The 19,832-nt window shown below is 33.9% G+C and overlaps 4 protein-coding genes across 6 annotated transcripts; 1 reads left to right on the top strand and 3 right to left on the bottom strand.

Annotated features, from left to right (window-relative positions):
- Positions 1 to 181: 181 nt before the first annotated feature.
- On the top strand, positions 182 to 10,906 carry LOC122566522 (F-box only protein 39-like). Of its 3 annotated transcripts, none has more exons than XM_043723915.1 (7): positions 182 to 1,279; positions 2,016 to 2,248; positions 2,924 to 3,088; positions 3,833 to 4,059; positions 5,021 to 5,179; positions 7,773 to 7,937; positions 8,057 to 10,906. In XM_043723915.1, exons 1-7 carry the CDS (start codon positions 1,088 to 1,090, stop codon positions 8,206 to 8,208), a joined length of 1,293 nt encoding a protein of 430 aa, XP_043579850.1. In that variant the 5' UTR covers positions 182 to 1,087; the 3' UTR covers positions 8,209 to 10,906. The 3 variants fall into 3 exon arrangements, with proteins under 3 accessions (XP_043579850.1, XP_043579851.1, XP_043579852.1); XM_043723916.1 differs by having other exon boundaries at positions 8,004 to 8,172; XM_043723917.1 differs by lacking the exon at positions 5,021 to 5,179.
- Positions 10,907 to 10,909: 3 nt separating this feature from the next.
- LOC122566630 (gastrula zinc finger protein XlCGF62.1-like) lies at positions 10,910 to 12,175 on the bottom strand. The gene is made up of 2 exons (XM_043724184.1): positions 12,042 to 12,175; positions 10,910 to 11,429 (listed from the first exon to the last, which is right to left on the bottom strand). Exons 1-2 carry the CDS (start codon positions 12,173 to 12,175, stop codon positions 10,910 to 10,912), a joined length of 654 nt encoding a protein of 217 aa, XP_043580119.1.
- A 3,597-nt stretch (positions 12,176 to 15,772) lies between these two features.
- Positions 15,773 to 17,265, bottom strand: LOC122566631 (zinc finger protein 32-like). Its single transcript, XM_043724185.1, has 2 exons — positions 17,252 to 17,265; positions 15,773 to 16,859 (listed from the first exon to the last, which is right to left on the bottom strand). The coding sequence occupies exons 1-2, from the start codon at positions 17,263 to 17,265 to the stop codon at positions 15,773 to 15,775; spliced, it is 1,101 nt and encodes a 366-aa protein (XP_043580120.1).
- On the bottom strand, positions 16,867 to 19,755 carry LOC122566527 (gastrula zinc finger protein XlCGF7.1-like). Its single transcript, XM_043723927.1, has 2 exons — positions 19,577 to 19,755; positions 16,867 to 19,256 (listed from the first exon to the last, which is right to left on the bottom strand). Exon 2 carries the CDS (start codon positions 19,145 to 19,147, stop codon positions 18,233 to 18,235), a length of 915 nt encoding a protein of 304 aa, XP_043579862.1. The 5' UTR covers positions 19,148 to 19,256; positions 19,577 to 19,755; the 3' UTR covers positions 16,867 to 18,232.
- Positions 19,756 to 19,832: the final 77 nt, after the last annotated feature.

A 19,832-nucleotide genomic window follows, 5' to 3' on the forward strand; every position in this document is an offset into this window, starting at 1 on the left:
ATGTGCACCGAATGCACTATAGACCTGTACTAATTATGAATCATACTGCGTATGCAACTTCTTGCTTATCGCAACGCCATCTCATGACGTTCTCTGATACTAAATTTACCGCGACATTGAAGAAATAAGCGGGAAAATTTACTATCCTATGGAGCAGATAAAATATTAATTTAGTAACGATTTAGACGATCCTCGATCTTACATAAAGTTATTATGTTCCTGTTGATCTACGAGCAGAGCGCTAGCAAGTATTAAAAGATTTTTTAATTCAATTCAATTCAATTCAATTCAATTCAATTCAATTCAATTCAATTCAATTATGTCAAAGTGGTAAGCTATTAATAACTTTTTAAGACAGCTTTCTAAAATTCCAAGTTTTGATAAATTAAAAAAATATAAGGTAGCAACAAGAAAAGAATCTTATCCTTGTTCAATGTCCTCGTTTAGCAGTTGCTCAATAGCTACAAAAGAAACGTGATATCATTGTAACGAAGCTCACGTACATTTATTAATTTCATCTATAGAATGCGAAGTTCAATTGGGTCTGGTCATACCTCTTATTATATTTTGCATCGAGGACCTCGGCAACATGAACACATGATATTTCTATTGTTATTAAATTATATATTACTGCACTTTCTTTATCATTTTTTTTCCTTTTATAATTCCAAGCAACTTTAAATCAAAATTTATCGAAAATAGTCGATCAATCTAAATGCTAATTCAAGCGTTTAATAATAATCCAATTCGATTTGAACCCGAATTCAAACATTTAATGTTTCGTGTATTTCACTCAATAAATGGATCACACGATTTTTAGAAATAATCAAGTTCGATTTGAATGCAAATTCAAGCGTTTCATATCACGCGAATTTGATTCAATTGATCGTACGATTTTTAATAACAATCGATATCTATTTGAATGTAAATTCAAGCGTTTAGTATCTCATGAATTCGACTTAATCGATCGTACAATTTTCAATGACGATCGAATCGATATCGCGAAGCAGGACAAGAGAACTTGACGAGGTTGCGACAGCTGCCCCAGCTACGTAGCGATGAAGACGGGCCAAGCTGATACTGGGAGATGTGGGATCAGCTGCCGGAGCTGATACTGACGCAGATATTCAGTCACCTCGGTCATGGAGACCGTGCCAATGTTGCACAAGTCTGTCGGCTATGGAACCGTGCACTTTCATCGCCAGTTCTTTGGCGTTCCATCACAGTCTTCATCGACCGTGATCTGCGTGGTGACTTCCCTTTGGCGGGAGAATTAGCCGTACGCAAACATTTGCGAAAAATAAAATATCTAATATTCATTCTCTTATACTACAGTCACATGGTTCATTAATGGAACGTGTGAAATTGAAATTTTGAGTTTTTTTAAGAGTAATCGTCGGTGTTTAACCCTTTCAAAATTAACGAAACAATACATTTCATATAATTAATGAGACTTTCAAAATGATCGTTAAATTGTTTTAATTCTTTTCGGAGTCATTGACACCTTTTGCAACATAGGATTCTATCGTAAATGATAAAGTATGTAATGCAAGGAGAAGAATGATTTCCTATCCATATATTTTACAAAAATAATATTTAAAATTCACAAAAATGCATCGTTATGAATTTACAAATTTACACACATTGGTTATTTTGATCATTTTGGTAATTGCGTTAATTATAATATAAAATTAAATGAACTAATAAATTAAAAAATTCTATTCATTTTTTCAAATTTTAGCGTATTATAGGCTTTATTTATTATTATGTTGTTGTATTCATAATTAAAAGGAAAATCCACTGGAAAAGGGTTAACCAGAATTAAAAATACAGACAAAGATTATTTTTGATAAGACGATAACAATTTTTGGTTATATTTGCATATCTGACATTCTTTTTACTCTAAACGGAATTGACAGTAGTACTAAAATCAGGTGTACAGAAAAATACGATTATGAAATTTGTTTTATCACATCTAATCTATCGAAATTCGATGACAATTACGTTTTGTTTAGGCACAATATGGACAGCATATGCGAAGTTTAGAACTCGCCTGGTCACGACCGTATCTCTTGCCAAGAGAAGCTCGCATAACTCGTAATATTCAAGCTGAGGCAGGCGCTGACTTTCTTACGATTGTACGAGCCAAGAACGTCCAATTGAAGAAACTGATACTCACCGATTGGATCTTCATTTGTAAATGGGGAAATAGAAGCAAACTGTTGTATGCTCTTGCAAACTTTTTAGGGTAATTAATCAGCCTTGCATCTGAGGATTTAATCAGAAAGCTGCTGATTCTACTTCGTAGCTATAACTAATTCCAATTATGAAAAAGTCGATCTCTAATTGCGACAGAGACAGATACTAAAAATAAATCGCTTACTAGGCGTAAGAATTATTTTTCTGCAGGAAACAAATATTTAATGTCGCATCTTTCATAAATGAAATATTATAAAACAGAGTTTAAAATTTCCAAAAAGCTGTAATTACCTTCGTATTTATAGAAAGATTGTTTCTTTATTTCTTAGAAGCCTGACAGATTTTATTCTATAAAATCTACTCGAAATAATATAATTTAAAACTTCCGTAAGAAAATTGCAACATTTCATTTGTAAACTTAATTCCAAGGTGTTTGTTTTTATTGAATATTTTTGACTGTATTCGATGAGAGCTTAGGAGAGTAAAAAAGAACAGTTTTCTTGGACATAAATGATCCAATTTGTCTATGCACTGTGAAAAGGTATATTTACCTACAAAAGATTAATTTACATAAATTTGAAGCATACCTTTTTCACGTCCTAAGCTGGGTTTATTCATTATTTAAGTTCTGATGCACCATTGCCATGTTACACTAACCATTGCCATGGTTGCTCAACTTTTCTTAATCGATCCTCACTAACGTAACCAACATTTATGTACGTAGCTGTCAGCACAATCTGGAAACGCTAAGCCTGCTGAATGCGACTCTAGGAGTAAGCGACGTGTTGCGACTTCTCGCAAGTGCTTCCAAAGGGTCGACCGAGCACCTGGCGTATTTAGATCTTCGGGGTGCGTTTCGGGAATGGCAGGCGCCCCATAGCAATCCAAGGCACGTGAAGCAGCTCCATCGATCGACCTATGTCTTCGCAATTATCATTTTATTCAAAGGAATTGAAAGTTTCATAACAGAAATGATCCTTGTCGATTATTGTTTCTTCCAGAAAGTATAAAAAGATATTCTGATATCATTCATCTCTTCGAAATGAAATTTTCTTCGAATCCAGCTTCTTTCTAAGAAGTTAGGATAAAAGTTATCTCGAGACATATTGTTTTTTTAGTCTCAATTTAAAATGATTAACACAGATATTTATTATATTACACAATTTCTGACAGTGCCACGTCAATTACATCGCAGAAGTACTGTATTGAATGAAGTCATGAATTTTTATACCTTGTGAATAATATTTAAAAATATCATTATTTTCTCTCCTGATGTTATCAGCTGTAATCACGTCGACGTGTTATTTTATAAGAATAATTAATCGTGATATCCTGATAAAACAATATATATCTATACTATTATAAATTTATAAAATTTCCACGACAAACTGTAAGTGTTCTTTTCTTGTCACTCTGATAGTATTAAAAATGGTTAATCTCATTCTATTTCTAATAAGATCCTATATTTCAGTATATCTCATTGTTATCAGAAAAATTCTAATAATTCTTATCTTTACCTTGATACATAAACAGTATCTTGAGCCATACTGTTACACTATTACTAGTTTCGAAATGATTAAAGAAAATATTAATTTTGACAAGTATAATCTTTGTCATAAACCAAATTTTACAGATATCTGCGTCTGTTGGGCCGATTTCGCGCGTTGACGATACTCAGGCTCGATTATCCAGCTCTATCCGACCAAACTCTAAACGCATTGACCAATGCAGCACCGAGAGTGTTGAAGACATTGCATATATCAGTGAGAGATTCGGATTCCAGACATCACACGATCACTGACACAGCCTGGCACAATTTAGTGCTTGTATGCCCTGAGCTCACAGTGTCTTATACTATAGGTACAATATGATACAGAGTGACGTAAAAGTAATCATTGATTTCCTTCCGCCTACGCCGAGGCAATATCGAGCTGGTGCTTCACGGTTATTACGTTTTGTAATTTGCGAAGGCTTCCATTGTGCTTCGAGCAATTTAGAATCAAGTACAACTATGCTTGAGAAATTCGATTTAAAAATAGATGATTGCTTTTACGCCACTCTACCTAGCTATTGAAGTTTTCTTAAAACATTTCGGCGTTCATATTTTATATGCTTTTGTTCGCATTAAGCGATTCTTATGATTTTCTGATACGATCGCGAAGAAAATTCCTAAAATTGATTTCTTTACATTAATGACCGATCAAGCAGCCAATATTAAATTTTTAAATTAATTCAATTAGCTATTATAGAAATTTCAACTATTCTGAAAATGTATTTTGTTAATGAGTTCCACGTGAAAAGTAAATAAAATACAATAGAGTCTTGATTATTTAAATTAATCACACGCTGTTCAGATAATGAAATTGCTATATGTTTTTAGCCGAGAGAAGATCATTTATCTCGAAATATTTTATAAACATGAATATTGTATAAGAACAAGTTTTTTTTTTTACTAAAAATCAAACAATCTTTTATATTTGTATTTTTATTCTTCTATTTTCCTTACAAGAGATCGTTCACCAATTTTCTGCTAATTAATTTTTTGATAATTCCTCGTTCCAGTAGTAGATGTTCCGATAATAAATCGATACTCTGTTGCATTACTAAAGAATGACGATTGATATGGTTAAAAGTAAAAATGAATTGGATGTAAGATTTCTATAGCAAAACGATATTTAATGGAAAAGAATCGGTAAGATCGGCTCTGAGAAATAATTAAACGCTTCGATGTAGACACAAATCATGTTAAAAGAATCGCTCAATGTATCGACGAGAATGGGTGATCCTATGCATAATTTAGCTTGTTAAGTTTGATTTTCAGTTAACATATCCCATTACGAAGATATGTGTTACTTCCTGCTGCCCAGTGTGCCATTGGCTAGGTTTCAAATGTTCAGCGGTCACGTGTGGGATCAGAGTAGATCTCGCAATTTCAGAAGCACCGTCGGACTGCTTATTACCCATTATACCAACACGCTCGGTATTATAAATTCTTCCAAATCCTACACGCTTTGAACACTGTCCACGAGACGTTTCCTCATGCGGATCTCGCATGATCTATTTCTTGACGCGATAACTGTCGCAATAAAGCTCGCTGAATCTCGGTACTTTGGCCATTGTCTCCTTCCAATTGTGTAACTCTACACATTATTGAAACGAACCACTGTTTCTGTGTTTAATGGTTTGAAAATGTCAAAAGTATCGTTCAGCAGCTCTCCTATTAAAAATAGAACGATTACAGCTAGATCGTGAATGTTTATGCATTTGTTGAAAATTTGAAGATGCAAAAAAGCGTATGAGATATAAAATATATGAAAATGTAGATACAAGGTGGTTTATAAGGCTCAGTGACCATTTCCTTAATTATATTTGCAGAAATATGAATTTGCATAAACGTCCATAATTTAATTATATTTTATTAAATCGAATTAAATATCTACTAAATTAACACTAAACCTACCAGCGCGGTCAAATTGACCGCTCTCGCGACTTTACACAAATTTAATCATATTTAGACTTTATCATATCACTTCATAATTTCTGACTTTTCCTAAAACATGCATACAAAATATATCTTTCGGTATTTAATTTTAGTTTGCTCTTTTATTTTCTGAGAAAAATTTGTACTCTCTCTTGCCTAACGCGAGCGGTCATTTTGACCCCTCGACAAAATATGTTAGTTATTCTTAAAATAAATGCAATCAGTACAAAGAAAAGGCTATCTCAAGGTCAGATGACAAACAAAATTAGTAATAGCAAATAATAACAGCTGTTAAACCCGTAATCTTGTCATAAAACAATCCATCCCTCGATCAAGATAGCCACCAACTGTCAAGACATATCAACTCAGGCCCATTATAATCCTAAGGCCACCTAATCCTAATCCTAATCGCCACAAAATTTAGCACTTTTTACAATCCATTGTTACAAACATTTTAAAAGTCGAGAAGTTTCTTAGAGTTATAGCTCATTGCTATAAAACACGGGAAAAGCTTTGCCAACTCCACAGTCGAGTAACTGTTGGTGGAGAATGGTCAATACTCATCAAAATTTTCATATAAATATCGCCGTCAAAGATCATATTTTTACTTGCTATTGTCTTTTCGATTAGAATACATCTCGATTTGTTAATCAATTAGTCGACATCTAAATTTGTTATCTCTAAAACTCAGACAGAAAGCATCTCAGAGCATTTTGTGTAAAGTTGTTATAAAAGGAAAAGTAAAGCATATCAAATTTGACAATAATTTTGTATTCCGTACATGGTATTATTTTGTGATAAATATTTACCCTAGAAATATCAAGATTTTTCAAAAAAAAAATTTTCAGCAACTGAAAACGGCATGGAAACACATGAAAAGCTATTTACAACCGAATCACAGTTGAATATTATAAATAAGCGTTTACGTAAGGGCAAAAAGGAAAGAAATTATCGTTGACGGCAGAGAGTGAAACTGGGCCCGATAGAACAGTTTGGAAAGAAATAGATGCAAGTCTCAAATCTGGCAGGACATCAGTTCATAATATTTTTAAGGATATGCTAAACGGCATATAATGAAAGGACAAGTAAAGACGGCATTTTATTTTATCATTGGTCACCGTATATGGGATCATATAATAAAATGTACGGAAGAAGAAGCATTTATAGTATTGGGGACTAAGATGGAGTTAGATGCAACAAAACTAGATGCATTTATTGCTCTGCTATATGCCCGCGGTGCATATCAGGCAAAAAATTTAGATGTCTCATATTTTTAGGATAAAATTTAGAGACCTGCATTTTTTTCAAAAACAATGAGCAGGAATGACTTTGCTGAAATTATGAGGTTTATAGAATTTGATAAGAAGAGCGAAAGAAGCCAACGTTTACGAATCAATAAATTTACGAACCAAATACAGTATGGGGCCAATTTCCAGTGAATTCACAAAATTGTTATAAACCTAGTGCATACATTACTTTTATATAAAGAATCGCGGGAAAAAAGTCATGCAATAAAACTATCAACAAGTTCAGATTCATTACTACAAAAAAACTTGTCAAGTAAAAAATTTATATTCAAGTAAAGGTTACAAAATTACGAAAATTTGTTTAAGATGCGGGAAATATTTATGCGGCAAATGTACATTTGATAAGAAGATAATTTGTAAAAAATGCAGCAAAGTTGAATAAGATATATCTCTATATAAATAAAAGTGTAATTCTATTTAGGTCTATAATTGAAATTAAACAAAAGTAAATTTGGACGAAATTTTATGAAAGTTCATCATTTTATATACATTTAGTTATAAATTGACCATTATCTAAGTTAAATCATAAAAACTATTACTTCTTTAATCATCGGTCATTTTGACCGCACACGGTAGGAATAGGTATACACGAAGTGTCGGTAGGTTTAGTGTTAAATAAACCATTCAGTTAAATATCTTAGTAAATTTCATTAAATTTTATTACTGTAATTTTTCAATCTGAATTAGGAAATTAAGGATTCCAGAAAAATATTTCTAATTAATCGATTATATATGATATTTGTTTGTTATAAGAATAATTACGATTAATGGCCGTGTCGTTACAGCTGAAGTAATGTTACAACTCAGAAACAATCGTGAGATGCTCGATGATTTGCTGGTCTCCATGCTGATGCGTTGCAAACATTTAACGAGATTACAGTACGACGGTATAATAAGAAGTCTTGATACCCTGCGGGACATCTGTCAGCTTCAAGCTGAAAGCAAGACGCGTAAGAACCCAAACATTTATTCAATAGAATCAATCTCAATTTTAAAATTATATATTTTCATTTAAGAGTTAACACAGCATTAAAATATTATTCATCTTAAAAAAAAAAAAAAAAAATAGTTTTTCGTACGATCCACGTGAAGCCACGTAATGTTAATGCCCGAAATCGTGCCATATTGAATGACATAAACTACCATTACGATCACAAGATGATGGAACAAGGAGTAGATTTTCGTATCGAAGATCCAGCCTCAGTTTTGGTGTTTTATTAAAATGTTAATTTCCCACCTGTCCACCGGTATCTGTCCCACCCATGTCTCTGATTATTACAGCCAAAAAATAAAACAATGCCCTCTATCTCTTTGCGATTCATTCTTTTTGTCCTTTTTGATTCTTTTTTTTAAATCTTTGGCATTTATTTCGATAGACATTTGTCGTTTGTTAAATATTTTTACAGTACACAGAATTTCCTTTTCACTATTAAATTTACGTTTTATTATTATGTAAAATAATATGTGATACACTATTGAATCTTTCAATGTTGAAGGATTATTAATTATTAAATAATAACTGAAACAGAGAATCGAATAATAAACTTACACTGTTGTGAAATCATTTTTTTCGCTTTTTTATTATCTATACAAAATCATTGACAGTATTATCGGGTGAGTTAATTTAATAATAAATATGACATTGTAAAAGAGTCTGGCAGTAACAATTTATAGAAATATCTAGAAGCAGTCAATAATAATAAAAAATTCGTATTCGCCATTATGCCAGAGCTTTCAGTAAACGGGATGTAGGAAAAATTGTCTCGCTGTTTGTACAACATCGTGAATGTCGAATGATCGTAATCAGCACATGTATAAAAAGTATTTAAAAAACGTGTATAAAAAAGTACAAGTTTAAATCGATGTTAAATATATCACATTATTTCATGATGGTCTTTTTTTGTACAACTAATAATCGATGAGTAAGTCGTCAATTTTTAGTTGGATTACATTCTTATCGAACAACAGGGAGTATCTAATAGCTGAAGAATTTTTATTGTTATTCGATTTATAAAAATCGATTGTTATATGATTGACTTACGATCGATTAAATCAAGTGTTTCTTTTAAGGAAGAATTCTACGAGTTGTATTATCGACGAAGAAAATATTTTTCTTATAATCATCGTAAAATCGTACCATGCATGATGTTAATCGAGGACGCAGGAAAAAATATGACAAATTCATTTTAGCTGATTTTTAAATCGTGCTCGGTGGTTGAAAGGAAATATATTTTTCAAACATTCAGATATATAACAAAAATACATATTTAACACCAGAACAAAATAAAACGAGATCTAGTGATGTGTAATATATCCTTTTGCAGTGCTCTTAAATTCGAAAATTGATCTGTAAAGACAAAAAAGAAAGGATCTTTCATATTTTTCCCTATGACCTTCGATTGATATACTTTACATCCACGATATAGCACGATACGTTTGCTAGTGTAACTAGATTAAAAACGGCTTGTTGCACCCTAATACTAGTATCAAGGACGGCTTTATGGTCGCAGAGATTCCAAGTATTTGCTAACTCTGCACATTAAAAACACACGTGTATGTATCTATAAAGAAAAGTTTCTAAGATTTTCTTAAGAGTAGTATCTCTTAGAAAGAGTAAAAATTTCTTAAGAAATACAAATATCATTCGTATCGTTATTTTCGTTGTTTCGTGAACATTCGCTTTCATAATTTTTACATAAAAGAAGAGAACGCATATACATATACGTAAATTACATCGATAAGAAGAACCTACGATAAAAGCTGTCTTCTTTAAAAGCGATCGATTTCGATGCTAATCCGCTTGAGGTGAATGGTGATTATATCCTTAAGCGGTGGCCTGATTTTACGAGAGTTTTCTAAAAGTACCTCAAGGGTCATAAATTGCACAAGGGTCTCCCAGTATTAAACGATCGAGCTGTGTCAATCTGCTCGATGAGTAGAAATAAGAAACAACGGGAATACGATACATGTCGGCTATTCTTATTGACAGAATGTCTGACACAGTTTCAAAATTGAATTTAATATTTTAGGGATCGCAGGTCTGTTTCCTGTACGCTTAGACGCTATCATATTGGATTCTTTTATTATTTATTGTCATGCACTGATTTTTATTTTCTACGAGTTCTTTTAAAATTCCTTGTGAACTATGACTTTTCAACATCTAACGTAGTTTCTTTTCTTTTCTGCCTAATTAATACTGCAACCTTCATTCGTATTATCTTGGAATTAAAATATTTCAATTTAAGACTGGGTCTATTAAAATCGATTTTGAATATTCAAACACCGTGTCTGGAAATACGTATAATACTTGTAGTAATTCAAGTAACACGTATACTACGAGATTTTTACCATCGTTGTACATTTATATATAATTTCGAGTTTAAAAACAATATACGAAAACATTTTCGATTTTACGTTTGAACAATGGCTTTTCTCACGTAAACTATTTGAGGAATATCTGCAAGATTTAAACTTGAATAACTGTAACTTCAAATTGCTTGCATTTAAATTAGAAAAAATACCATCTTTTTAATATCGTAAATACGGAATAAAAATGAGCCTTAAGTAAATCTAAAATTCTCGAATAGGATATCTACGCATAACATTCATCAAGAAAGCCAAAGAAAGTCTTACTTTGCTCTACGATGTAAATGTCGCAAATGAGGTAAATAATTTAAAATAAGATAGCTAGAAAAACATTCAAATGCATCATAAATATCAGCAGATATTAAGTACCAATACCCATTAGTCCTAATACTTATTGCTCTGCAATATATATAATTAGGATGACACTTTCGCCTTATAAAACTTGTAGAAATAGCCCCAGTCTTACCTTGAGCACCGTATTCTTTCCAACAAAACCGGAAGCCCCTATTCTGTCTCAAACATGTTCCTCACATATCGAACAATCGTCTGGTCGGCTTCAACGACAGGACTTCATGTGAGTGTTCAGGACAGTCCTGGTGACGAAACCTTTTCCACATCGAGGACAAACATACGGTCGTTCGCCGGTATGATAACGTTTATGCACGACCAACGTGGATCTCTGCGTGAAAGCTTTGCCACACTGGTCGCAAGAATATTTTCTCTCGCCAGTGTGCGTGACATTATGAGTCCTGAGCAATGTTTCACAGGTGAAACACTTGCCACACACCTCGCAGGTGTAAGGCTTTTCGCCGGTGTGCGATCGATTGTGAATTTCGAGACCTTTTGCAGTTTTTAATTCTTTCCCGCAAAGAGCGCATAAATATCGACGTCTTTCGTAATTTGGCATATCATCGTGAGCTTTCACTTTGTGTTGCTTCAAGACCGATTTGTACTTGTAAATCTTCTCACAGACGTCGCATTTGTGCTCCGTGGTATTCTGCGGACTATCACCTTCGAGCTTCTCTTGAATCAACGTTGTTGGATCGTAGTGGTACAAACGGTTGTGCTCCTTTAGGCTACGTTAATTTGAGAGATTGGGATTTTGTGAAATTTTCTACATGATAATCGAAAGATTGAGACTTTCTAACATTCTCTACTTTAATTAATTGAAAGATTAGGATTTTGTGAAATTCTTTTAATGGTTTAAGGTATTGAGATATATGACGCGTTTCGTAATTTGAGAAGAGTCAGATTTGTTGAGAATTTGGCACAAGGACTCTCCCCACTTACGTATGAAGGGTGCAGGAGAGAAACACGATAAGTCACATCTTCTGTCTTTTCTAAAGTAATTTTAAAATTCAATAGATACATTATCAACTATAGTTTCAAATGCATATTTTTGCTATCTATCTGTTTTTGTATAATTTACAAATATCGATTACCGTGAGATTAGCTATTCTCTTGGTTTTATATAAAACTTTTTCAGTTTATCATCTATAATTAAAATAAATATATTTTTCTCTTCTCGACTAATCATAATTAATTAGTCATCGAGTGACTTGCAACATAAACTTATCGTATCCTCTATGTGTAGCCTTCATATATTCTCGCCACAGTGTTGCCTTCGCGTGACTATCAATTAAAATGATTATATATTAAAATGAAGTCATAGGACAATATTATCATACCTGTACGCGTCGTTGAACGTAGTACCACAAGCGTTACATTGTTGAAACTCCATAAAGTTATGCATAGTTGTGTGAGTCATCAAGGAATCCTTGTCTACGAAGTTCTCGCTACAGATTTCACAGGTGAACTTCATTTCTCGATGGTGTCGTTTCGTATGTCTTTCCACGTCAGTGGCATTCACCCCCATGAAACTGCATTCAGTGCAGGGGATCGTTTTAGGAGTGTGAGATTTTTTCACATGGGCGTTTAGCATAAACTGCTGCGGATATGTCTTCCCACACGTGATACATTTGAAGGGTCTATGGATACCGTGGACGATCCTCAGATGAGCTACTAATCTGGTTACGAAGTGGAATTTTTCTTGACAAAGATCGCACACTTTCTCGTTCCCCTCGAACCTGAAAGGTTTAGTTTAGAATCGAAATTGTCTCCGTGGGATCATTGAAAATCGTTCGATTTTTATTTACTCTTATCCATCAAGGAATTTTATCAAAATCGATTATCATTCAATTGTTATTTCTTTTATCTTTACGTTTAAGGAAATTATTTAGAGACCAGTTTTGTAATAAGTCATCGGAAAAGATTCTTGTCTTTTAAATGGATTTTATTCGAATTTGTGTGTATGAACCTTTATTTCAATTTGAATTGCTTGCGTGTAGCCAAAATGATTGTGCAAAATTTATATATGTACACGTAACAACGTAGACTACTTTATTTAATCCTGATCATAGAAAATATCTAACAAAACTCACTTTTGCCCAGCGTCGAGAAGAATATCCTCGTTCTTGATTCTGAAATCTTCGCAGCTGCTAAGCACGTCGTGATCGTTGCCCCAGTGGCTGGAATGAGGGAACCTTCATTGACAAAGCTACACATTTACAGAAAGCATCATGTATGGTTTCATAATCAGAATCAACACTGAAATTCATACATTAAAATACGAAGCTTCCGATGCTTTTGTAAATGCGCGTACCTAAATCCACCATCACCATCTCATACAATTTTCAATAAAATACAAGATTCTATTCGTATCAATCATCATCCTTTTATTAAAAACGAACAAATTTCATTGGTAACAAAAAGAATTACGAACTCACACACGTATCTCTTTATTAGATGATCTCGTTCGCAATTAAGTTTCGAGCTGCGTAGTTTTCTCATGAATCTTTCGATGTTTCTTCAGGAAACTCGCAGAAACGAATCCCTTCCCACAATCCGCGCATTGATACGGCCTTTCCCCGGAATGGTACCTAAGATGTAATATCAAAGAAGTTCTCTGTGTAAACCTTCTTCCGCACTGCGAGCAACCGTACGGTTTCTCCCCAGTGTGCACTCGCCGATGAACAGCGAGGTTTTCTTTGCTAGAGAACTGCTTGTCGCATAAATCGCATTTTACGATCTTCTCGTTAACGTGGCCCCGCCTATGCACCATCAACCTCCTCTTGGAAGACAACACTGCCCCGCACAGATCGCATAAATGCTTCATTTTCTCGTACAAACCGTGTCGTTGCTTCAAGTGCCTTTCCAAGAACAATTTTCGCGTGAAACCCTCCAGGCAAATTGTGCACACGTGCTTCTTTGTCACGTCATTTCTTAATTCTAACTGCGAGACACTCGCATGATGCGTTCTTAAGTGATTTGTCAGGTTCTTCTTGTAAGGGTATGACTTGCTACAGTGATCACATTTGTACAATTGCTTCCTAGTATGAACATTTATATGTTCTAAGTATTCTGTTCTCAGGAAGAAGCCTTTTTCACATTGTTCACATTTAAAGGAATAGTCTTTGGTGTGTCTTCGACGATGACTCTCGAGGTTTGACTTTTGGTTTGATCTATAGTCGCATATGTCGCAAGCGAATCTTTTGAAACCAGTGTGAATTAATTTGTGACGAGCTATGTTCATCGGACTTCTGAAAGTTTTGCCACACTCGTCGCAACTGAAGGCTCTGTCGATACCATGGAGATTCTTCAGGTGTTCTACCAGTTTCCTCATGTGACAGAAGCAGGCTCCACATTTGATGCATTCGTGAATTGCTCGAGAAATTGCTCTTCGCGATCTGAAACAGAAACAACGATGAAGTGCACGAAGTAATTTAGATAATGAAGGAATAAATGTGCAACTACGTGGAATTATTATGATACTTATTTGTTTAGAATGAATGTTCTTCTGCGATGGATTTTGTTGTCCTTCGTTAATTTTTACTATATACCTACCGATATTCGATGGTGTGCAATGAAATGTTATGAGAATCTCGTACACGTTATACATATGAAAAATTGTTCTTTTTGTAGAAATGAAATGTGAATATTATTTTAAGAAAATCAAATTTTAGTAAGTTGAAGTAGGAATTTATTAGAAGAAATAATAGACGATATGTATGCGTATCGTTTTTAAATGTTTTATAACCAATTATTAAATGTACATAAAGCTTCATACACTTTCTGTTACAAAAGTTTTCTAACGTATAAATACATGTGATTAATATTCATTTAATATTCAAGTCTCGGAGAATTATTCATTTTTTTCGTTGAAGATAATGTTTTTTTAATGTTGATTCTTTGTGGAACGTTTTCGTCTCAAAATTACTAAAATCTTTTACGTCTTAATTTTTGAGTTTGATTTTTAAGTTATAGGTGATAAATACTCGAGATGCTCTGAGAAACAGTATGGTTTTAATATGTAATTATAATCAATCCATTCGTGACCAAATATTGTTTAAATCGTAGAAAAAGAACTTTTTCGTAGTTACCGATAATACAAATAAATTTGCTCTGGTTTTTTTCTTGTAAGGAAGACATAGTTATAATGTATTCAAATTTACTATAAACAAATACACCTATTGTTTACTCACTTAATAACATTTGAGAATACAATGTTGCTCGTATGCAACGTAGAGCACAAACAGACTGAAGCCTGCATTGTGAACGAAGTACTTTAAATGTCAAATTATCTAACACAAATTGTGCTATGAATATTAACAAAATAAACAACGAATAATTAAATCTAGTCTGAAACAATGTCTCGTGAAAATTTCTCTATAACTTCTTATTCGACGCAATATAAACTTTAATTGATCGTTTCACCCTTATACAATTGTCTTTCTATCTAACACTAATGCTTCAGAAACTTATATTGTCTGTAGCTTCTAAATGTAAACTATATCTTTATAATAAAATTAAAATACAGAAGCAAATAAAATATTTTGCTACTTGTCAATAGATTTAATATTCGAAAGAAAAAGAAAAAGCATATTTCTTTTCCTTATCTTCGTTGAATTTTAATAAATATAAGGATACAAACATAACGAGAATCAAATTACACTATTCAGTCGTTATAAGTACCACTACTATTAGATTGCGGATGTTGCTGCATTTTTGGGAAATTTAAGAATGTAAAAATCTACAAAATGTATGCAATACATACACGACATGCTTTTGCATATATATTTTTATATGTAAAATATTTAAAGTAAAATAATCATCATAATATAATAACACACGGAATAAATTTCTTTGTAAATTTTTCATTACATTCACAAATTTCATAGACATTCACAGTCTAGGCATAATGATAATCAATATCAAAACAAGTTACATTATACCTAGAAATAACAGAAAAATAACACTATTTACGCTTAGAAGCACCAGACAACACAAACTTCAAAACCACAAGAACAGATTCACAAAGTTCAAAAACACACGAACGTCCCAGTTACTCCACTCACTTCACCTAATTCTCCTTCTTCTCCATCGCGGCATCGTTCAGTCCCTGAGTAAAATCCGCGATGATCTTTCTAACCGAGATCACAGGGAGCTGTGGCAGAGGTCCAGGATGTCGCTTCCTGTGACAGATCAGTCCCGGTTTTTGCGCAAACTTCTGTCCACAAATATCACAAGTATACGGTCTTTGACCCGTGTGTATCAGAATATGTTGCTCCTGAGCAGTTCTTCTCGGGAACTTCTTGCCACAAACCGGGCAAGAGAACGGCCTGATACCTTCGTGGATCCTCAAATGAAGGTCCAGATCTCTCTTTTGACCAAAAGTCTTGCCACAAGTCTGGCAAACCACTTTCTCCTTCCTCTTGTGCCACAACAGATGTTGCTCCAGGTTCTTCTGCGTCGTCATACAACGTTTGCACAAATTACACTGGTACGCAGTCTTGTAGTGCTTGTATTTCATGTGAGACTTCAAGGAAGGCACGCTCTTGCAAGCGTGACCGCAAACTGTGCAAATAATTGGAGATGCGTTGCTATGCATTTGCTTCGCGTGCTGCACCATGTCGTTCTTGATCTTGAATTGTTTTCCACAGACTGCACACGAATAGTCGAACCTGCTGGTGTGCTTTCGAATGAAATGATCCTTCAACGTCCACCTGTTGTTGCTTTTATATTCACAGATACTGCACGGATATAGTACAGGACCATGAACTTGCTCCGAGTGCTGTTTCAAGTCTTTTCTTAGCCCGAATGTTTGGTTGCAAGTTTTACAGCGATGTCTGTGCTGCTTCATGTGCGACGCTAGAAACGACTTCCGGTTGAACTGTTTGCCGCAGAAGTCACACTCCAGTGGAGGTTCAGTTTGCTTTTTCGAGATTCTTGTTTCAATTTTGTTGGTTCGACTTGGTTCGATTTTCAACTTTTTCGTTGTACAACCTACGGATGTTACAGTGCGAATTTTTAAGTTCATTCTTCTGATTCTTTCCCTTTGTCGCCTTTGTTCCGTTTTTGCCAAAGAGTACGAGTTTTCTATTTTGATGAAACAAGGTTCTTCCAGAGGATTCGTGTCGCTACCATTAAGAGGGTCCAGTGCAGGAGAACTAAAACAGATTGAAGTAAAGTTGTTAGGTTTTGGTATCTACAGAGTGGTTTTGACAATGCTGCTGTATGGAGAGCTTACTTACTTGAAATCTTACATCTTTAGCAGATGAACGTTTCACGAAGTTTCGATTAGAAATATTTTTGCGTAGCAGCAGAGATCTTTGTATGAAGCAATGGAATATTTTGTGTATACTAAGATAGGTATTTTGTAGGTAATTCAATCGTAATTAATGTGTAATTTTCATCACACCGTTCGATTTCTCACGATATGAATTTCAATGCAAAGTAATTTCGAAATATTTTTGATGAAAATTCGTCAGTTTTCTTTCTATCATATGTTGTGCGAAGATAAAGATATTTATTTGTTATAATGGAAATTTTTCATACTTACTTTTTCCTTAACATTTTTCTCAATATGAAATAATATTATAGGAAGTATACTATGATATTTATAATTTACAAGTTTTATTTAACCACAGTTTTATTAAAAAGTTTGGAATACAGTAAGAAATACAAACAACATTCGTAGAAAACATTTTTAAAATATAAAAATTCATGCTTCATCGATAAAGAAACGATAGAAACAACTGTATTGTTTAAAAATCTTAAAAATATTTATAAAAACCCAAATACTCGTTCTTAGTACAAAAATGTCAATTCAAACGTGGTAGCTTAAAAAGTAATATTAAGGTTTCTTATAAAAAAATGCCGTAAAATTGTACGTTACGCTTAATTTGTAAAATTGCAAATGCACTGTTTTATAGTGAAAAATTCGTAGAAACCACGAATTAATAGGTAAACTGAAGCTCTGTACACAAGTAAAACAAAACGAATAAAATTCCTCGCTTATTCGATAACATCCAACAATCAGCGACATGAAACATATGAAAAGAGTGAAGTACGCTGGTTCAATATTCAAATTACATATATTTCTTTGAAATAAAAATAAATTTTTCAGACGTATCGAAACACTCTTCAATAATCCATCCGCTATCCTATTAATTCATTAAGGACCAATAAAATTCAATCCATTCACGACATTTTGTTAAACTTGCTTTGTAAAATTTTGCTCTTGTAAGAATACTGTTTGCGAGGAAGGATTACAATATTGCACTTGGACCCTAGATCTATAATTTTCTGAAATTTAAAGAAATTGAAAATTTGTAATACTATGATAAACTATAATATATTTCTTTAAATCATAGAAATTTATTGCGTGCTTTCGACTTGCTACTATTCCAACGATGCTGATCTACGCATTTTTTGCGTATTATTTCATCGTTTGACCCTGAATGATTTAACGTAGTTATTCACAGCTTTTCTTTACATCAATCCCAAACCTCTTACAACCTCGCTCATTCGAATTACCCATTTATTCAATTTTAATAATCGTATTCTTCATAGTGTATTCCTTAGTGAACTCCGTGACGATATTCTTGATGGATACGACAGGTAATGGAGGCAGAGGTCCAGGATGGCGCTTTCTATGACAAATCAGCCCAGGTTTCTGAGCAAACGCTTGTCCACAGATATCGCAAACATACGGTCTTTTTCCCGTATGAATGAGAACATGCTGCTCTTGGGCAGTCTGCCTTCTGAATGTCTTTCCACAAACAGGACAAGGAAAAGGCTTGACTCCTGTATGCACTCGCATATGAGAGTCCAAATCCCGACCTCGAAATCTCTTTCCACACGTGGGGCACAGCACCTTTTCCCTGGTCTCGTGCCAGGTTAAGTGTTGCTCCAAATTCTCTTGAGTCGTCATCCCTCTTCTGCAGATTCTGCAGATAAACTCAGGCTTATAGTGTCTGTATTTCATATGAGCCTTGAGAGCATGAAGATTCTTACTGAAGTGGCCACAAACGTCGCACACTATCGGTGGCGCGTCGCTATGATTCTGTTTCACGTGATGGTTCAATGCTTTCTTTATCTTGAATTGTTTGCCACAAGTGTCGCAAGCGAAATTGTAATTAGTCGTGTGCAGACGAATGTAGTGATTCTTCAGTGTTCCCTTGTTATTGCTTTTGTATTCGCAAACACTGCAATCATAAACTTGACGTCGATGGATCTTCTCTATATGAGAAGCTAGGTATCGACGAAGTCTGAAAGTCTTCGGACAGTCTGAACACTTGTGTCTGTGTTTCTTCAAATGCTCCGCCAAGTTACTCTTCTTTAAGAACTTCCGTCGACAGTGGTCGCATTCTAAACGAGTCAAGGTTTTCTTTTTGGATCGTTGGCCGGGATTGTTTTGAAGAGATACTGCGGTTTCCTCTTGGCTAGCGGACATGATCTCGAAGTTTTCCTTGTCGATCCAATTCTCGTATACCTCGGGGAGCTCTAACGGTAAGTGAGCCTGCGAGTCGGTCTTGAATTCTTCGCTCAAAGGATCCAAGATTCTAAAACAGAAAATTAAGCAGATCATGTTATCTTTGGTCTAGGAAACCGTAGGATATCGTATGGTTAGAAACTTATCATTAAAAATTCTGAAATTATGTTTTCTTCCGAATAAATTAAGAAATACGTATACATTCTGGAAACTTATTTATTTTTAGAATATATTGTATTCACTGAAACATTATTTTCAAACGTGTTATATATTTAGCAACCATATTTTATTGATTTAGTAATCGCTGAAACCTAAACGTAATTTTCTGTGAATATTCTTTATAAAAATAAAAATCTCAGAAGATAATTCTAGTATCTGTATTCGTCATACCTTCTCGCTCTTCTAATGCGATCCAGAACAGTCGTAGCCTGGAAACGTATAAAAATAATATAAATTATTTCACCGTTTCAACGCGATCGTTTAATACATCAGATATACTTATCTTGTATACTTGAATACCATATTTTTACTCTCTTCTCTGCTTTGACAAATTTTACGTATAAAACGCAATATTATAAACTTTACGTAATATCGTTAATTGTTAGATACAAGGACGTCAAACGATATAACAGTTTTTTCTTCGTCC

The sequence above is a fragment of the Bombus pyrosoma genome, linkage group LG4 (assembly GCF_014825855.1).
Source record: "Bombus pyrosoma isolate SC7728 linkage group LG4, ASM1482585v1, whole genome shotgun sequence".
Taxonomy (NCBI): domain Eukaryota; kingdom Metazoa; phylum Arthropoda; class Insecta; order Hymenoptera; family Apidae; genus Bombus; species Bombus pyrosoma.